Raw genomic sequence first — 19549 nt, 5'->3', positions numbered from 1 at the left:
TTTGCATTACATTTAATCGGGTGTTCGGCAGCCCTGTGTTGCAGTTACTCAAAATGCTATTGGTTTGCAAAAGGAGATTCTGTTCAGTCTTTCCAATTCAACCGCTTTAGTAGATTTCATGCTAAACAATGTTGCTGACTACTTGAGCTTAACTTTTTGCCCCTGTTGCATTACTCAACTTGCCGCAGTGTATGACGTATAAAGCACACAAAAAGAAAAACAACTTTTGAATTAGTATTTTGTGGCATCGCAGAAACAGGGCAGAGTAGATATGCTAACTAAGATGTAACTTACAGTGTATTGGAAAGTGTAGAATATGATAGAATAGTATACGATAATGTACGTCATTTTTCATTTTCAAATTGTTCTTAGTGTCAATTTGTAAATTTTAAAACTGTTCAAATCATAGAAATCATGAGCATTCTGTTTCTTCCGTTTTTTGCGGCTCTTTTTGCTGCGGGACATTGCCAGAGTAAGTGTGAAGTGTTTGTTTCAATGACAATTTTCTGTGGACTGAATATGTTTTCTGTATCATTAACACATAAAAATCGTTATTGCTTCGATACGGCTCTTTGTATCGAGGCCACCATACAGCAGCCTTCATCAGGATGTAAAAATATAAATAATTAGGTGTAAAATGGCAAATTATTGCCAGAAGAGCCGTATTGTAGCAATAAAACATGCCTGGTGACATCAGTCGTAATATATCTATAAAAATCTTCACCAATTACGTACAAACTTACCGCTCATCATTGACGAGAGGAAAACAAGAAAAAGAGACGCAGTGTCTGGAAGTTTGTTTCAATAACAATTTTCAGTTTGTTGAACTTGGTTTCCGTGTCATTATTACATAAAAGCAACGCAAATAACCGTTAACAAGACTTTATGAGTAAATTTATGTGCAGGTCCAGCTTGTCAAACTCCTGACCTCAATGTCGCTATTTGCCAGTTTATGTTAGATAACAACTTGTGTACATCATCCGTGGCTCAAGAAAACTGCTATATAACCTGCAACCCACTGGATTGCGACAGTAATGCCTTTTTCTGTTTTTCTGCATCCGCAATACTTGCACACCAGTGTTTTTTTGTTAAAACCATTGTAAAAAATCTCATTGCTTCTTGGTTTTGGTTAAATTTAATGATGATTAAAGTACAAGCTTTGTTTAAAATCAGATGAATTTGTTTTCAATTTGCGAATTTTTGTGGTAAAGCATTAATGGTGTTTTGCTTTTTGTGGTTTCTTGCACATGAAATATCGTTTTGTTCATTAGTGATTTTCACTATTGCAGCAACACCTTGTGCCACCCTGCCAGAAATCGCCGAGAATGGTTTTAGATTACCAGTGGGAGGTGGACACAGAGCAGGTAACACGGTGACCTACCATTGCAACACTGGCTACTTGTTAGTGGGCGTCACATCCAATGAATGTCAACTCAACCACACGTGGACTTCAAGCGCGGCACCTGTGTGTATTGAACGTACGTATGTGTCTAGCATTGTTTACCACACTCTGAGTAATATAGTGTGTTACGAGTAATAATTATCCTAACCCTTCTACTAAATTATATGAGACTTTCTTCTTTGGATATATAGCAAGCACTTATAGGTGACAACTTAAAGTACTTGAAGAAATTTGGCATAACTTTGGCGAAAGAGACCGTCAAAAGTAGAGATTTTTCACAAAAACAGTAATGTAAATAATAAAACAAAAACAGAAAAGTAAATAATAAAACAAAAACAGAAAAGTAAATAATTAAAACGAACCAGATAAACTTCACGAATATCAACAAGGAAGCGAACAAAAAAACTCATAAACTTTCTTTTATACAAATTCAGTATGCCCCGCACTACCAACTGTGGCCGGTTTTGTTGGAACGCTTCTGTCAACAAATCCTACAGTGAACTCGATGGCTGAATACAAGTGTAGTGCTCCTGGAGCCAAAGTGTCGGTCGGCGACCCAATGTCCCAATGCACCCGAAATGGCACGGGAATTCTGGTGTGGTCCGTAGATCCTACTCTTGCATGCAGCACCGGTAAAAAAAACTTGTTTGTGGTTCGTAAAGCCAATAGAAATGAGTTGATCTCCTGATAAACGTCGATAGATGGAGGTCATTGCTGTGTTTTTATTGGTGTTTATTGTCTCGATTACAAGTAATCCTATATGATATTCCCCACCGAACAGTGAGCAAACGTCAATCGCAGTTTTCATCTGAGATACTATTTTTCTTCACATATGCATTGGTGCATGTTTTTTACAGTCGGTTCTTGTTCTGCACCTCCTATGATACTTAACAACGGCATCAACCCTGAATCCCGTGCGTACTTTGACGGAGAAAAGGCAACCTACCAGTGCCAACAGGGCTACGTTTTCGTCGGAGACTACACCAACATGTGCATGAATGGTAGTTGGGTCAACCTGGCACCATTTTGCGTACCTGGTAACTTTTTTTTGGCACTTGGATCAATGCAGTATTTTGATATAGCTGTGTCATTAGGCTCTATTTTAGTATCAATGTAGAAACAAAACAACAAGGCCTTGTGTTTGCTTGCAGCTTGCGGAGACAATGTCGCCCCCGCAACTTGCCAGTTGTACAAGGATCGTGGACAGTGCAGCAGTCTGACTCAGGTCCAAGTAGACTGCAGGAAAACATGCAACCTCTGCGGGAGTATGACGTCACCATAAAATAATTCTTGGCATAAAAAATAACCTTCACAGTGAATCAATATAAGTGTGAAGCAAAGTTTAATAACACCTACCTGTAGATTTGTTTATTTCAACAACTACAATTTACAAGTTGCTTTTGCGTTTACCCATATTCAGCAAGATACACCTACTATGTGCCTGGGTCTTTAATTCCTATAGCCTGGTTTATTCCGTTTTTTTGGGGGGGCGTTCCTTGTAGGCGCCTTGGTACATTCTTCCAAGCATCCGCTGACCAAATTATAGTTCGCTGTATCCTGGCCACGTTGCCCGACCAGGTTTTCCTCCTGGTATATGGGTCGGGCGTTTGACCGATGCTCACAATCACCCGCCAGTTACATGATTCTACTTGTATTAGACTGCACCACTGCGCCACCTACCGACAACCTGTCAATGGTGATGGACAGCGGACCGTTTGTGGGAGGCCAAATTGTCCCCTACTCTTGTGCCTACGGTCTGGTGAACGGGGCCAAAGAGAATGTCTGTCTTGGAAGTAACAATTGGGCATTCCCCGCTCCGACCTGCCACAGTAAGTAACATAAGTCACTGAGCAAATTGTAGCTGTGTAACTTTCCGAAATAACGAGGAGTTTTCTTTATGTTAACTAGACATTAAAGTTAAGTTCATGTTTTACGCAAATTTTGCAGAAAAACTATTTTTTTCGAATTTAATTTATTGTTTTCTCATTGTGCAGAGTGCGGTCATTCCATTTTCTGATCATCTGCCCTAAACGAAACTTGACAACTGAGTGACGACAGAACCAATAATTAAAAAATCTGTGTTTATTGTTAAAAGTACATGAAATGTTTATGCTTTCCAAATGTCGGTTTGGTGTAATTTTGCCAGGACTGTAAGGCATTTGGTATCTCATAACATGTCGCCATTCCTACTTGATTTCTCAGCACATATTTTCACACAACCAGGCTCGTCTTTACCGTCAAGTTATTGTGCTTTATACCCAGAATAAAACTTGCATGTTACAACTCGTTCGTTTTGATTCCACAGTTGTTCCATAGGTAAATGTTTTTTTTGATCAAAAACTGATCAAAAACGTTTCGGCGCATGGAGGTGTGGAAAACACAAATAAATCAACAGTCTTAAAAGGTCGCTGACGCGATAGCGTGAGACACGAATACAAAAAAAAACACAAAGATCATATTTTTTATAACAAAATGCTTCGCCATGAGCAACAAAGTTAAAACGAACAATTATTGGGTCAACAAAAGAAAAAGAAAAATTACTGCTTTTGGACCGAACTTTTCATCTCCAACACCTCTTCATTATTCCGTACCTTCCAAAAAAAACTTTTTAGCTTCCAGTTTTTGTGTAATTTACTACAGTATGCAAAAAAAGCTAAGCTTTGGAAGTTTTTATATATGAATAACTACAAATCCAATAGTGGTTGTTCGTATTTGTCAGTCGCGAAATACAATGATTTATTTAAAATCGCCCAATGCAATGTTTTCGGGGGTTCATTTTTAGGGCTTGGTGAATGAGAAAGAAAGGTCTTCTCAATAAAGAATTCCTTAATTTTTTTTTATTTAAAAAAGTTCAACTATGTTTTGGATCAGAATAATTTTTGCCCAGATTTTATAAGGGGTCCGCGACTGCCAATAGGTTGGAAACTACTGTCCGAACATGTTTAAGATCATTAAACTAATTCGTTACATCTTGTCGCCACATGAGGCAGGCTGCTTCATCCTTTGTGCTACATTTTATTGCGTGCTGGACAGCCCGTGCTGTTGTTATGTAGAATGTTGTCGGTTGTTCAAAAGCTGTTGTGTAATCACGAACTTACTTTGTTGCATAATCAAATTCCATTACTTGCCTCATAAGGAATGCGGCTAATCACATTCCTATGCAATCAACGTTAAAATGTTTCACAGGGTGCGAAATGATACAATGCAGGGTACGAAATGAGTACCTTTGAACACCCACGTTGAAACTTTGACACCATTCAAGGTTTATCAACATAACATATTCGCCAATGCATTTCAGCTGTTAAAACTAATGTCGACATAGCCGCAATCACGGAGGCAGCTGTGAACAATATACACCACGACACCAGCACGCTCACACAACCAAACGCCATGTAACAAATAAACGGAAACGGTGGAAACGGTTTGTCATACCCCTTACAATGCTCGTCCTTCGCCACAATTACCCTAACGGTATTGAACTAAATCAGTTCCTCTTTGCATTACATTTAATCGGGTGTTCGACAGCCCTGTGTTGTAGTTACTCAAAATACTATTGGTTTGCAAAAGGTGCTTGCTACTGTTCAGCCTTGCTAATTCGCCCGATTTGGTAGATTTTATGCTGAACATTGTTGCTGACTACTTGAGCTTAACTTTGCCTCTGTTGCAGTACTCAACTTGCCGCAGTGTATGACAGCATTCTGAAGTATAAAGCACATATTTCTACTTGGTGGCTTGGAAGAAACCAGGCAGCGTAGATATGCCAACTAAGATGTAACTTACAGTGTACTGGAAAGTGCTGAAGTCGATGTTAAACCAGAAGCATTTCACGGGCAACTTTTGGGCAAACATCTTCTTTAAAGCATCTAAACAACCATCATGAGGTTTTCGGGCATGGAGTCTAGCTGGATCAGCCACTTTTTCCTGACAAGTCGGAGCGAGATTTGAAAAATCAAGCTCCCGGTGAGGTTTAAACTGACGACCCTGGGCTAACCAGGCCGAACGCTCCAACAATTGAGCCACAGGAGCTCAGTGGTTTCACGGGGTATATTGTGGCCAAGGTACTTGCCTGGGCTGCCAAGCCCGAAAACCTCATGATCGCGATACGTTAGCTGTGATCGCCAAGCAAGGACCTGCGCAGTGGGGCGATTCTGCATATCATGTTATTGCATGTAATATTACAGCATCCAAACAATGTATAATATGACAGAATAGTATACAATAATATACGTTATTTTATATTTCGAATTGTTGTTGGTGTCAGTTTGTAAATGTTGAAACTGTTCAAATCATAGAAATCATGAACATCCTGTTTCTTCCGTTTTTTGCAGCTCTTTTTGCTGCGGGACATTGCCAGAGTAAGTGTGAAGTGTGTGGAAGTTTGTTTCAATAAAAATTTTCGGTTTGCTAAATCTGTTTTCCGTGTCATTATTACATAAAAAGCAACGCAAGTAACTGTTGACAAAGCTTTATGAGTAAATTTATGTGCATTCAATTTCAGCTTGTCAAAGTCCTGACGTCAACGCCGATATTTGCCAGATGATGTTATTGTTGAACTTGTGTTCACACCCCATTGCTCAAGCGAACTGCTATGCAACCTGCAACCCACTGGAATGCGACAGTAATACTTTTTTTTCTGTTTCTGTAGCCGCAATACTTGCGCACCTGTGTTTTTTGAAAAAGGTTGATGAAAACCATTGTTAAAATCTCATTGCTTCTTGGTTTTGGTTAATTTTAATAAAGAATAAAGTACAAGCTTTGTTTGAAATCAGATGGATTTGTTTTCGATTTGCGAATTTTTGTGGTAAAGCATTAATGGTGTTTTGCTTTTTGTGGTTTCTTGCAGTTTGCGCCACTTTCCATATCAATGCTCGTTTGTGAATCTCGCACATGAAATATCGTTTTGTTCATTAGTGATTTTCACTATTTCAGCAACACCTTGCGCCCCCCTGCCAGAAATCGCCGAGAATGGTTTTAGATTACCAGTGGGAGGTGGACACACAGTAGGTAACACGGTGACCTACCATTGCAACACTAGTTACTTGTTAGTGGGCGTCACATCCAATGAATGTCAACTCAACCACACGTGGACTTCAAACGTGGCACCTGTGTGTTTTGAACGTACGAATATGTCTTGCATTGTTTACCACACTCTGACTAATATGGTGTTTTACGAGTAATAATTATCCTAACCCTTCTACTAATTTATATGAGCCTTCTTCTTTTCATACAACAAGCACTTGTAAGTGACAACTAAAGAAATTTGGGATGATTTTTGCGTATGAGACCGTCTATATTTTGAGATTTTTTCCAAAAAAGGAAAGTAAATAATTAAAACGAACCAGATAAACTTCACGAATATCAACAAGGAAGCGAACAAAAAAACTCATAAACTTATTTTTATACAAATTCAGTATGCCCCGCACTACCAACTGTGGCCGGCTTTGTTGGAACGCTTCTGTCAACAAATCCTACAGTGAACTCGATGGCTGAATACAAGTGTAGTGCTCCTGGACACAAAGTGTCGGTCGGCGACCCAATGTCCCAATGCACCCGAAATGGCTCGGGAATTCTGGTGTGGTCCGTGGATCCTACTCTTGCATGCAGCACCGGTAAAAACCCGGTTTGTGGTTAATATCTTGCAATGCCAATAGAAATGAGTTGATCTTCTGATGAAGGTTTTTTTTTATCCGAGGTTCTATTTTTATTCACATGTGCATTGGTGCACGTTTTTGTCAGACGGTTCCTGTTCTGCACCCCCTATGATACTTAACAACGGCATCAATCCTGAATCCCGTGCGTACTTTGACGGAGAAAAGGCAACCTACCAGTGCCAAGAGGGCTACGTTTTCGTCGGAGAATACACCAACATGTGCATGAATGGTAGTTGGGTCAACCTGGCACCATTTTGCGTACCTGGTAACTTTTTTTTTGGCACTTGGATCAATGCAGTATTTTGATATAGCTGTGTCATTAGGCTTTATTTTAGTATCAATGTAGAAACAAAAGAACAAGGCCTTATGTTTGCTTGCAGCTTGCGCAGACAATGTCGCCCCCGCAACTTGCCAGTTGTACAAGAGTCGTGGTTGGTGCAATCTGACTCACGTCCAAGTAGACTGCAGGAAAACATGCAACCTCTGCGGGAGTATGACGTCACCACAAAATAATTCTTGGAATAAAAAATAACCTTTACAGTGAATCAATATAAGAGTGAAGCAAAGTTTAATAACACCTACCTGTAGATTTGTTTATTTCAACAACTACTATTTACAAGTTGCTTTTGCGTTTACCCATATTCAGCAAGATACACCTACTAAGTGCCTGGGTCTTTAATTCCTATAGCCTGGTTTATTCCGTTTTTTGGGGAGGGTGTTCCTTGTAGGCGCCTTGGTACATTCTTCCAAGCATCCGCTTACCAAATAGTTCGCTATATCCTGGCCACGTTGCCCGACCAGGTTTTCCTCTTGGTATATGGGTCGGGCGCTTGACCGATGCTCCCAATCACCCGCCAGTTACATGATTCTACTTGTATTAGTCTGCACCACTGCGCCACCTACCGACAACTTGTCAATGGTGATGGACAGCGGACCGTTTGTGGGAGGTCAAATTGTCCCCCACTCTTGTGCCCACGGTCTGGTGAACGGGGCCAAGGAGAATGTCTGTCTTGGAAGTAACAACTGGGCATTCCCCGCTCCGACCTGCCACAGTAAGTAACATAAGTCACTGAGCAAATTGTGGCTGCGTAACTTTCCGAAATAACGAGGAGTTTTCTTTATGTTAACTAGACATTAAAGCTAAGTTGTTTTCATGTTTTACGGAAATTTTGCAGAAAAACTATTTTTTCGAATTTAATTTATGTTTTTCTCATTGTACAGAGTGCGGTCATTCCATTTTCTGATCATCTGCCCTAAACGAAACTTGACACCTGAGTGACGACAGGACCAACAATTAAAAAATCTGTGTTTATTGTTAAAAGTACATGAAATGTTTATGCTTTCCAAATGTCGGTTTGGTGTAATTTTGCCAGGCCTGTAAGGCATTTGGTATCTCATAACATGTCGCCATTCATACTTAAATCTCAGCACATATCTTCACACAACCAGGCTCGTCTTTACCGTCAAGTTATTGTACTTTATACCCAGAATAAAACTTGCATGTTACAAATCGTTCGTTTTGATTCCACAGTTGTTTCATAAGCAAATGTTTTTTTGGGATGAAAAAACTGATCAAAAATGTTTCGGCGCATGGTGGTGTGGAAAACACAAATAAATCAACAGTCTTAAAAGGTCGCTGACGCGATAGCGTGAGATACGAATACAAAAAAAAAACACAAAGATCCTATTTAGAACATTGGCAATTATTTATAACAAAATGCTTCGCCATGAACAACAAAATTGGAACAAACGATAATTGGGTCAAGAACAGGAAAACGAAAAAGTTACTGCTTCTGGACCGGGATCGAAAAATTATGTGCCACAAAATTAACTCCAAATTACCCTTTCTATTATTCTCTCCGACATTGCGCTACACAGGATAATACCAGGTATACAAAACCAAATATGAGGAGTTTTACAGACAGAGGTAGATTTAAAAATCAGTGATTTTATCGAATTCCCGTTTCTCCATGTCGTCCCCCATAAGAGCCTTGTTGTAGTACGTTAGGTTGCTTTTGTATTTTACTTCTTCTTCTTTGGATTCCGAGGTTTTTTGTGTCTCCTTGTCCAATTCGTTGTCGTATTGCTGGAAACGAGAGTGCGTTGCATTACTTGCAATTAACAAAAGGACGTTTTGCAGCAGTAGTGATTTTATGTAGGCAAAAAATTATATATTTTGTATACGGACCTTTGAACAGGTATCACCCCAAAGTATCGTAAACAAAATAAAATGTATCGGAAAAAGCAAAATAGTTTGTAAGTTTATTTATAAATGCTGTCCCACGCAACTAATTGTCCGTTATTTCATAGAAAACATATTTCGACAGACAAAGGCTGTCTTTCGGATATACCTATTAGAAGTGAAGTAGATTATGTGATAAATGTTACCTCTTTGTCAATATTGTCAACCACTTTGACGATGTTCACATATTCAACAGGTTCCTTGTCGTCCACGTCATGTACAAGCAAACTGACCAGGTCGGCGAATGTCGGGCGTGACGACGCTTTCCATCTCCAACATCTCTTCATTATCCCGAACCTATCAAAAAATAAACTTTTTAGCTTCCAGTTTTTGCTTAATTTACTACAGCATACAAAAAACTGCTAAGTTTTGGATGTTTTACATATAATGAACTACAAATCCAAAAGTGGTTGATCATATTTGCCAGTCACTGAATACAATGATTTATTTAAAACCGCCCAATGCAATGTTTTCGAACCTCAGTGAATGAGAAAGATAAATTTTCTCAGTAAACAATTCTTGACACTTGTTCCTTCACAATTATTTTTTATTTAAAAACTTAAACTTGGTTCGTGTCAAAAACTTTTTTTGGATCGGATTCATTTCTGCGCAGACTCAATGAATTTCTAAAAGGGGTCCGCGATTACTAAAGACTTGTGAACGACTGTCAGAACGTGTTTAAGATCAATAAACTAATTCCTTACATCTTATCGCCACATGAGGCAGGCTGTTTCATCCTGTATCCCGTCTTAAGTTTATCGAAGAGCTCATCGGACGAAACCCCTGGGTGGGGCATACAGCCCAAGGTGATCATCTCATACATCAGATTCCCAAACGACCATCTGGAATAATGTGTTTTTAAGCAATTGTAAAATTCTCAACACAAACCTTTAATTTGTTTCAGAGGCCGACCACCTTAAGCATGCAAAGAGTCAGTTATTTATCCAAAAACAGGTATTCAAAATTTCCCTTCGTTGGACATGACGTCACTGTCACTTACACGTCACTCTTGCTTGTAATAGGGACTTTCCCTGACATCATCCGTTCAGGACTGATCCATTTAAACGGGACTGTCCGTTCGGTCTGACCTCGAATAACCCCGTACCTACGTCACAACGCAGTCAATATAAATTTACCTTCAGCAGAGAATGAATATTTTGTATAGTGAGCTGCAGACAGGGTCAACATGTTGACCTAATTATGGTAAGAGTGCCAAGCAATGATGATTCAGTTGCTTTAACACAATATGTCTCATCAGTGCAACTGTGGTGACTTCCAAATATCTTGCCAATTAAACTATGCGGCGATAGCCGACAAGACTTCAACTTTAACGGAACCAGCTCTATATGAAAAAGCGCTCCACTGTTTATACAAACGAATGGTTATACCTGTAAACGTCATTCGCCAGTCCGAAATCAGATATTTTGCACACAAGTCCTTCTCCTATCAGAATATTTCTGGCCGCCAGGTCACCGTGAATGATTCGTGACCTTGTGAGGTAGGCCATCCCTTGCGCCACCTGGCGAGCCATGTTGTACACAGACGTCTCCGTTAGGTGGTATATAGGATCCACGAGGCACTTGGTAGGCTGTGCACAAACACAAGTTTGGTAAAGTCCACTAAAGTTTTGCTTGGAAGTCCAAGACAAAGCATAGATAACAAAATAAAGTAATGACGAACATTTTTTTGCATTTAAAAGTTTTAAATTGCTTTTGGTTATTACACGAACAATGGTATCGCCTTTTCAAGACAAGCAACACTCACATGTAACGAAATATTGGATAACATAGATGTGAATTGTAATTTTGTATTCGTAGTTTTAAGCTATTTATATGATGCATATTTGAAAAAAATACCCCTTAACCATTTCGGATAATTACTAATGAAAGACTGAAAAAAATCTTACTTCTCTCGAGTCCCAGAGAAAATGCAACAAATCTCCGTATTCCAAAAATTCGGTGACGAGTAAAATCGGTTTCTGCGTCGTCGAACATCCAAGCACCTTTATCACGTTAGGGTGTTCCCCCACGTTGAGCATAAAGCCGATCTCAGTCAAAAAATCGGAAATTTTTTCTTCGACGTTTGCACCCTCTGTTAAATATCACGACTGTATCAGAACTCCAGACGATCAATACGAGATATTATAAGCAGCATTTGGCTAAGAGTAACCCTGAACGTTGCAACAAATCGGCCTTAGGTCACTTTGCTTTCTTAGTTCAACTTCTGTGTAAACTTATATCAGTTGTTGTCATTCGTGAATCACGCGCGCTATAATTACCATTAGTTGCCTTTAATAGAAGCATTGCCAAGAGGCGAAAGCGTCACGCAAATAACTCTTTGGTGCCAAAAACTAGTTTATTAATTTTAAACAAAAATCCAAAGTTAATTTGCTGCTATACATTGTGTGCAAACGTTTCAAACACGACTGCGTCCATCATCAGTGCAATTTGAGAATGAGCTGCAAGAAAGCAAGCGCACATGATGTATTAAAGCATATTAGTTAGGACTTCCTTGTTTAAATAAATAGCTCTTACATACGTATAAAAAACAAAACACACAAACCTTTGACAAACTTCACGGCAATTTCCAATTCTTTTCCGACTTCGTCTTTTTGTAGGGGAGTAAGCACCCCTTTGTAGACAACCCCATAATTACCCCGTCCTAGAATTTCACCCAGGTTAATTCTTTCTCGGGCAACTTCCCATTTATCGCCGAATGTTGGAATCCAGACGCCCTGGAAAGAATTAAATAGAAATCGTATTGGTTGGCCGTTAAAATAGAAATCGTATTGGAAGAGTTGCTTTGAATGTGCAAAAAGTGTATCAGTTTTTTGTGTTTTTGATGCACTTTAACAACAATCTACAACAAACAACGGTTTATGATTGTGGTATGACAATTCATGTCTGCTTTTATATTTCTTTGTATTTTTTTAGTGCGGAGCAAAAAAACAAGTGCATAATAGTACGATATTCTGCGTGTATTAACCTGATCTTTGTTGGTGGATGGTATTGAATACTGCAAAGCAGTATTGGCAACGAAATTGCTCCATTTTAGATTTTCCTGTCGTAATTTTCGCGTTCGAATCATCCATGCAACGCCGATGATTAGGATGAGCAGAACGACAGTAACAGGCAATGCGATTGCCAGAGCGTAGAGGTTGATAGAAGAACAACCTGATCCATCGACGTATCTGAACAATTGACACCAAAGTCATGAAGAAGTTCCTACAAAATTGGCCCAAATTCTGTGTTATGGCTTTAGGTTTTACTGTGCAACCTCAAGTTCACACTAACTGACAATCTGGTACGACAGCGCGGTAACTAGAAACCAAACAGCCACTCACCCGTCACCGAAATAACCCGACAAACAGCTGCAATTAGCGGTCAGAAGAGGAGCCGGGTTGTCATGACAACGGGCCTTCGAGTCGCAGGGACTCGGCTCCAATTCACACCGATCGATGTCGGTGCAACCACTCCCGAATCCGACTGGAATCATTAAATAAAAATTCTCACTCGTGGCGTTAAAATTATGAAAGATGATAAATCGATTACTTTGTACAAGCAACGCTTTTTCAAAAATCATTGTCTTCACTAATATAAAAAACAAGCTTTTGTGGTAAGCACTTGCCTGAAAAAGGATTAATTCCGTCGCCGGAGTAACCCGGATGACACTCACAACTTGCGTTCATACTCGAAAAACCTGTTTTGTCCTGAGCGGTGCAGTTAGAATTAATGTCGCAGTAACGATATCTTTGATTGCACGAGTTCATGGCTGTAATGAAAAAAAATATGTAATGTTTATTGATAATGACTTTTGTAAGACAAAGGTACTTGTGTTGACACGTTTTGCCCAATTATATACTTGTAATTATACAAAGCGTTTTTAGTCTGTTCTTTAGCGATCGTAAGTTTCATACGATTTTCGTGCTCCTCAAGGAAGCTACAAGATGATTTCATGATGTAATTGAATGATTTAACAAGCCTATTACATGGGACTACTGGTTGTTTATATATGCTTTCTATTATATACCGCTGCAACCGGCCAGAGTTGCCTCGAAATCGCACTATTGTCGAAGAACATTTGGTGGTGAACAGTGGTGTTTACCTGGCACAGTTATCGTGACAACTGTTCCCTCATTCCTCGAACCCTGCTTGGCGTATCTGGGAGTAATGGTCAATTGGAAGGTGGTCGTAGGCACCAGATCGACCAGAGTAATTTGGTAGATGTGAGTGTGGTTCTGGCAACTTGCCAACTGACTCTGGTCCCCATGGTATAACAGAAAAGTGTGGTTCTATGTAAGGAAACATTGCTGGATTTGGTTTGAAAATTTACCTTGATTTTTAGTTTAATGTCAGGATTACACATAGAAAATGCTTGGTCAACAAAGAAATCTAACATTTTTTTATTGTTATGTCCATAAATTCGAGTATTTTTTTACCATTGGCTTGACAACGCTGGCTGGCCAATCAAAACCAAGCTGGATGTCAAAATGCAGCAATCCCTCTTGATCTAGAGGCAGCATCCAAGACATATTCATCAACACGGTGCTTTCCCTAAAGTCGAGTGTTGGATCTCCGAACGTTATGTTGCGTACGACCCGATCTTTTAAACCTATTTCTATGTAAACGACAAAAGCATGTAAAAAAGATATAAGTATGTGGATTTTTTGTAATGATGCTCATTATTATAAAGTGACACATGTATGAATATGTCAGGCAAGAACAAAACTAAGCAGATAATTCTGTCAAAAATGCCCGCACTAATGATCACTTACCACAGCATTGCTCGACGGCTTCTCTGTACGAACTTGTCTTCACTAAATCGTTGCAAGTGAGAGGTTGGAAATCAACTTTCGTCGAATCAAACGGACTATTCTGTCTGCACGTGAACAAAACCACATGAACTTTGTTTCCACGGCAGGCAAAGTGGGTTTCTATATTTGGAGTCAAACTAACCTGGAATAGGGGACGATGCCTGATTTAAATCTTTTATGAACAATTGGTGTGACGTCAAACTCGAGGTATCTGATGCTCTGTAGAAAATATCGTTTGTTACTGAGAAATGAACCACACAATGGCAGAAATATCATTTAGTTTTTTGACTGTCACTTGTAAAATATTTTGGGCAAACTATGACAAGGACAGGGTAATGTTTAGTATAACGTTGCTTGTTAGGTATTTTTTTCAACTCTGTAACCCGTATTTTTCCATTATGCATTTCGAAAAATTTCCACAGAAACGAGTCGTGATATGGCATTCAAACGTAGACTGCAAAACCCCCAAAGCAACGCGTGACCAATTGACGAAGAATCAAGTTTCTGTGCTTACCCCTGGTACTGATATGTAACCGTCCATTTCCACAAACACACTTCCTTCGCAATATCTGCCTCTATTGTAGAAAAGAGGGCATTTTGCAACGCACAGACACTCTGACGTCGTAGCCGGACACCCTGTAGTGACGTTGGTGCACGCTGATTGGTTGCCGGTCTCGACCCAGAACTGGCCTGGTCTGAAATAGAAGAGTTAGAAATAACTGACAGTTGGAGACGTCGTCATTCATGTTAGTTCGAATTATTAAAGTTAAAAACGCCGATGCACAACTGGTTTATGTAGAACATAGGTGGAAAACTGCAATAGTTAAAACCGATACATGCTTAGTTACGTTTTGCTGTTGGTTCATCACTAGACACAAAGCGACAACGCCGTTACATTTACAACACAACAACAATTAAAAGTTTGACAAAATCTTCCAAACCTTGTACATATATTTATTGGTTGCAAAGACTTTTCGTTGAGAGAAAATGAGCCGCTGTCCTCGCCGAAGAAAACCGCGAACCCGTCAGGTTTCAAACCTGCGTTGCATGTTTTTGTGTAAGGAGAAAGTAGGTGGTTGTTGTCTTGCATGTCACAAAAATACATCTCATTGGTCTAAATTTGTCACGTGCCGCAGGCTAAGCCACGCGTTACTACATGGGCGAACCACACGACAAATAATTATCGTGAATTTGTTTGGCAGCTGATATGCGGTAGCATGTCTTATCAAAAGGCAGAGAGCATCTTTTGGTGTTAAATAAAACAAAGTGTACGTTGATACATATAGCGATGAACAATGCGAAGAGCTTTGTTTTTCAACTGACAACAACTGGTTTCTGATTAATTGAGTTAAATTAAGCTTCACACTTGTATACCAGAATCACTAATGTTCCATTCCATGTGCGCCAAAACCTTGGTACCAGAATCAGACTCGTTTCCCGATACCGAATACCAGGTTCGTGTTTTGAATGTGATCAATCCAAGGTCGTCTTCAACTTTGACTAAAAGAAACGAGGAAGTGAAAAGTGTGCCACGGTTAGTTGTTAATATTGATGTCATATCTCAAAATACTTACAATCATAACAACCGCTTTGGGTAAAACCGGCCTTCAGGCAACCAAGAATAAGACAAAGTTGAAAAAGTTGACGTGTTTTCATGTCCATTCTAGCAAAATTACCTAAATTGTCTAGGAATAGCAAGCATGCGTCAGCACTATGCGACAAAATCCACTTATGTGGAGAAAGATAAAAACAATGCAGAAACTAATAAAATAGCTGACATCATACTGAAACATTTGTTTCATACATAACTATGTACATATTTTGACAAATTGATGTCGCTGGAATCAAGGTGATACATAATTGAAGACCAGATTATGCTATAGTAAAACTTTGGAAAATTTTATTTTATCGTTTCCCTAACAGCAAAACATGAAAAAACTCTTGGAAATTCTTCTTTTTCGCACCCTGAAGTGAAAACGTGGAATCGTTCATCTCAAAAAAATCGTTCAAACCTGACCTGTTTCGAACTAAACGCGAGACCACGCACCAATGTATGCCGCTAACCATGCGCTCTCAAGTGCAAGCTAAAGTATAATCCGGTAGCACTATGCACCACAAACCTTTCAGCCAGTCTACATATACTCACACCTCGCAACTTCATTCATAGCTTTTCGCCCTTGAAGCAGAAAAACAGCGACTTTTTTTGCACCGTAAAGCACGCGCAGTGCCCCCGGCAACCAGTAATTGTACGATTCCCCGGTTACCAAGATCAGGTCTCAAGCGGCAAGGTAGCGGAATGTGCAAGGTTTTCACTTCAGCGGTTGGGCATGAACGCCGTCGTTATTGGATTTAAGTGGTGTCGCAGTGGTGGAACTATGTTTACTTAGAGTTGAGTCCGGAAAACATTTTTTTTTCACGAAATTGTTAGAAACATTTTATATCGTTTGTCCATGCCGCAACAATCCTTGCGCTGAAAACCAGTGGAAAATACATTATTTCGTAACTTTTCAAGAAGCAAAAGCCTGAATCCCAAAAGGCATGAAATCCCACAATTTAATCAAACTCAATCTCCATTTACAGAAATAATCTGGTTTCACAACGTCACAACCCACGCGTTCAGTTTATACAACTCCGTTTCAACACCAAATACGGATTACTTCTTATCAAAGGTTAAATCTGAGACAACAGGTTTATTTCCAACAAGTTGTTGATCAAGTCAACCGCAGTGCAAAACATGAAAACAAACGTAACGTCTCTGTTCTTGTTCCAAGGGTTTATCGTCCTTTTCAAACGCACTTTGGGGTACAAAGCATGTTTCTAGGGTTAGTACGCTCACATTTTTCAAACTGATTCAATCCAATGTTAAATAACATAAATAGTCAAGCACTTGTTGTCGTTCATCAATATATTCGCAGTCTTTGCTTCGAGCAAAGAGAATCGCCTGCATTTATCTACAGTGACATTACCTGAAAATCAGTTCTTATCGGGTCGTGAGATCGCCGCGATGACCTTTAACCTCAGCTGGGAAAGATTCGTTACCACGGTTACCCACAATTGCCCGTAATTGGAAGTTGGCGCAAATATTTTTCTGGCTTTAAATCGTGACTGCGTGCATAAAATTGGGCCTCAGTATCGGTAATTTTTGTAGTTCAGGTAAACATTGTTTGCTTGAAGACTGGGTAAGTTTTCATGTTAGCTTTCAGAAACAGAAGTTACCTCCAAAGAGATTTTTCAATACCATTGCAATTCCACAAGACATTGTTCAAATTTACCATATTTATATGTAAAAAATTGTGTATTCAAATTCGAGAAAATTGATCACACATTTATCACAAAAACAAAAGACATGTTTTAAACTTTACAGAATATACGTGAGTAAATGGCCAACAAATAAAGTCCTGTGTGAACGCAATTAGCGCGCAGCTTTTACTATGATAATCAGTAGTTGAATCTGCGTAAATACTAATCTATCCCATGCTAGAAATGCAGTAATTCCCACGCTACACGGCGTGGGCGGTGTTTGGCTTCGAGTCTCTCTCTTAGCATGTTTTAATCCGCAGCATCTCAGCGCAAAAATGACGTCACGAGCACCGGAAATTCCTCGTCCACAGGACATGGTGGAGAGACTTGAAACGACGGCATTTAATGCCAAGGGCGGTTATTAAGTTGTTGATAAACTTTCGTGAATGAAGCTTCTATCGCGGCGACGGAAAACCTCAAACAAGATTTTTGTTGTGTTTTCTGAATGCGATTCTTTGTAGATTTCGGTCGGGAAGTGGTAAAAATGTGACTAAAGACCCAACATCTCATTACAGTTTCAGCGTTCATCCATCAAATAGGAAGTTTTAAGATCTGTAGTTTGGGTCCATGTTATCAACATGGTTTATTTTCTTTTTACGAATGTCTCCTGAACTTTGAGTTGAAATGTGATAAATTAATATTTTACAAAAGAAATTCCTATTTTATCCCCAATCGCCATATCCTAATGTACATGCTGATCAACGTAACAAGATTAGAGTATAGTATTCAGCAATAAGATTTGGCAAAGTTAGGTGATTTCCACACCTACAAATCGCCTGATATAAGGATGTGGAAATAGAGTTATTGAAAATGTAAACAAACAAATTTTCCCAGAAGCGGTTTGGCCTGAAACGATTCTTGGTATCGCCATCACCAATAACTGCAGCGTCACGAACGTATTGATCTAATTGGTGACACGAAAATCTGACGTTGGTCACGGTGACTGTGTCATTTCAAGAAAGATTTCCCTGCAATGAACGTTTAAAGTAAAGAAATATTACATTGTATTCGCGGTAATATAAAATATAGAGGAACAGCCGGGTTTTACCTCGTCTATGGCCGTATGCAAATTGTTGGACTCATATGGCATAACTACCGCGTAAATGTTACCTGGAAACGTGTCATGCGTGGGGGTAGGGGTTATTACACTTACATAACATTTTCTGGGTCTATTGCTGCCTTTGTTATTTGAATGGGAACAAGAATCCGATATCGAGCACCGGTAAATGATGTCGAAAATTATAGGTATTATGTGCGAAATGATGGCTGGAATATTGTTGGATGATGGTATAGAGAATATTCAAACAGACGACGCAATTATGTCATCCTTTAAAAAAGGAAACCATTATAAATATGTTTTCTTCACTTTAAGGTTTAATGTGAGGAATTATTTCCAATTCCATCAAAAACATTTAAAATAGCGAAGAAAATTTTAAATTTAAGCTTAGATTTCGGCGTGCGGTAAATCTCTGGTTACCAATCTTGTTGAGTTAAATGTTGCCGTCGATTTAAAAGAAGAATCGACATCGTCAGTGAAACACGAAGCGTGGAGGAATTTTGGAAAATTTTTGCAAACGATAACATGCGGTGAGCGTAGCTGTGTAAGATCATGATGCTATTTACGACCAGATGCAACGTTCCTTCACATCTCACAACCACGACCACATGATGTCAAGGAAACAATCCATGAAGATTAAGTTTATTGTTTTAAGGACCCCGGTCCGGTTAGATGGGGTTAAGTGGGGTCATCACGATTTGCGTGAGTTGGAGAATCTAAAAACGACCCTGCAGCTCCTGATCAAGGTGTTATTATCACCTGTTGTGAATGCAGGACTGAGCGTGGGCACTTCCAACCATAGTCCATTCATCACGACTTTTTGGCACGATCCACTGATGTTCGACATTGGTGATCATACAGATACTAAATATCTGTACGTGGGACCTGGGTCCGATGCAAATGAGTCGATCAGGTCGTGATTGAATGAAGCGGATCGCTGCACGTTTGTAGATGGAAACATATCATATTCATCAGGACATATCAGATTAGTTGGTTCCTTAGTGGCGTTTTTTTTACAGGTGATTTGCATCCAAATTTCGGATCGATGGATTTTGTTTCGCACAGATGTCAATCCGTGCGTTCT

General features: G+C 39.5%; 2 protein-coding genes across 2 annotated transcripts; one reads left to right on the top strand and one right to left on the bottom strand.

The window, feature by feature from the left end:
- Positions 1-680: 680 nt before the first annotated feature.
- On the top strand, positions 681-8297 carry LOC145894653 (sushi, von Willebrand factor type A, EGF and pentraxin domain-containing protein 1-like). The gene is made up of 14 exons (XM_082983285.1): positions 681-699; positions 906-1031; positions 1290-1478; positions 1837-2034; positions 2260-2403; positions 2554-2667; positions 3061-3231; positions 5901-6020; positions 6332-6520; positions 6814-7011; positions 7139-7282; positions 7434-7544; positions 7935-8105; positions 8275-8297. Exons 1-14 carry the CDS (start codon positions 681-683, stop codon positions 8295-8297), a joined length of 1917 nt encoding a protein of 638 aa, XP_082839411.1.
- A 689-nt stretch (positions 8298-8986) lies between these two features.
- On the bottom strand, positions 8987-15770 carry LOC145894651 (uncharacterized). The gene is made up of 18 exons (XM_082983283.1): positions 15683-15770; positions 15483-15608; positions 15050-15146; positions 14623-14803; positions 14251-14327; positions 14070-14173; positions 13734-13912; positions 13400-13586; positions 12923-13066; positions 12639-12780; positions 12281-12485; positions 11858-12029; positions 11202-11386; positions 10684-10883; positions 10296-10400; positions 10000-10137; positions 9442-9592; positions 8987-9139 (listed from the first exon to the last, which is right to left on the bottom strand). The coding sequence occupies exons 1-18, from the start codon at positions 15768-15770 to the stop codon at positions 8987-8989; spliced, it is 2634 nt and encodes an 877-aa protein (XP_082839409.1).
- Between the last annotated feature and the right edge of the window lie 3779 nt (positions 15771-19549).

The sequence above is a fragment of the Ascidia mentula genome, chromosome 3 (genome assembly GCF_947561715.1).
Source record: "Ascidia mentula chromosome 3, kaAscMent1.1, whole genome shotgun sequence".
Taxonomy (NCBI): domain Eukaryota; kingdom Metazoa; phylum Chordata; class Ascidiacea; order Phlebobranchia; family Ascidiidae; genus Ascidia; species Ascidia mentula.
This window is presented reverse-complemented; position numbering and strand designations above follow the sequence as displayed.

What these genes read in the sequence shown, in the direction of transcription:
- LOC145894653 (XM_082983285.1), top strand. An exon ending in CAACCCACTGGATTGCGACA is followed by an intron (nt 1,032 to 1,289) that starts GTAATGCCTTTT and finishes TCACTATTGCAG; the next exon opens with CAACACCTTGTGCCACCCTG. An exon ending in GGCACCTGTGTGTTTTGAAC is followed by an intron (nt 6,521 to 6,813) that starts GTACGAATATGT and finishes ATACAAATTCAG; the next exon opens with TATGCCCCGCACTACCAACT.
- LOC145894651 (XM_082983283.1), bottom strand. Translation starts at nt 15,770, where the DNA reads ATGGACATGAAAACACGTCAACTTTTTCAACTTTGTCTTATTCTTGGT. An exon ending in ATTACAAGCAAGAGTGACGT is followed by an intron (nt 10,138 to 10,295) that starts GTAAGTGACAGT and finishes ACATTATTCCAG; the next exon opens with ATGGTCGTTTGGGAATCTGA. An exon ending in TTGACAATATTGACAAAGAG is followed by an intron (nt 9,140 to 9,441) that starts GTAACATTTATC and finishes TCTCGTTTCCAG; the next exon opens with CAATACGACAACGAATTGGA.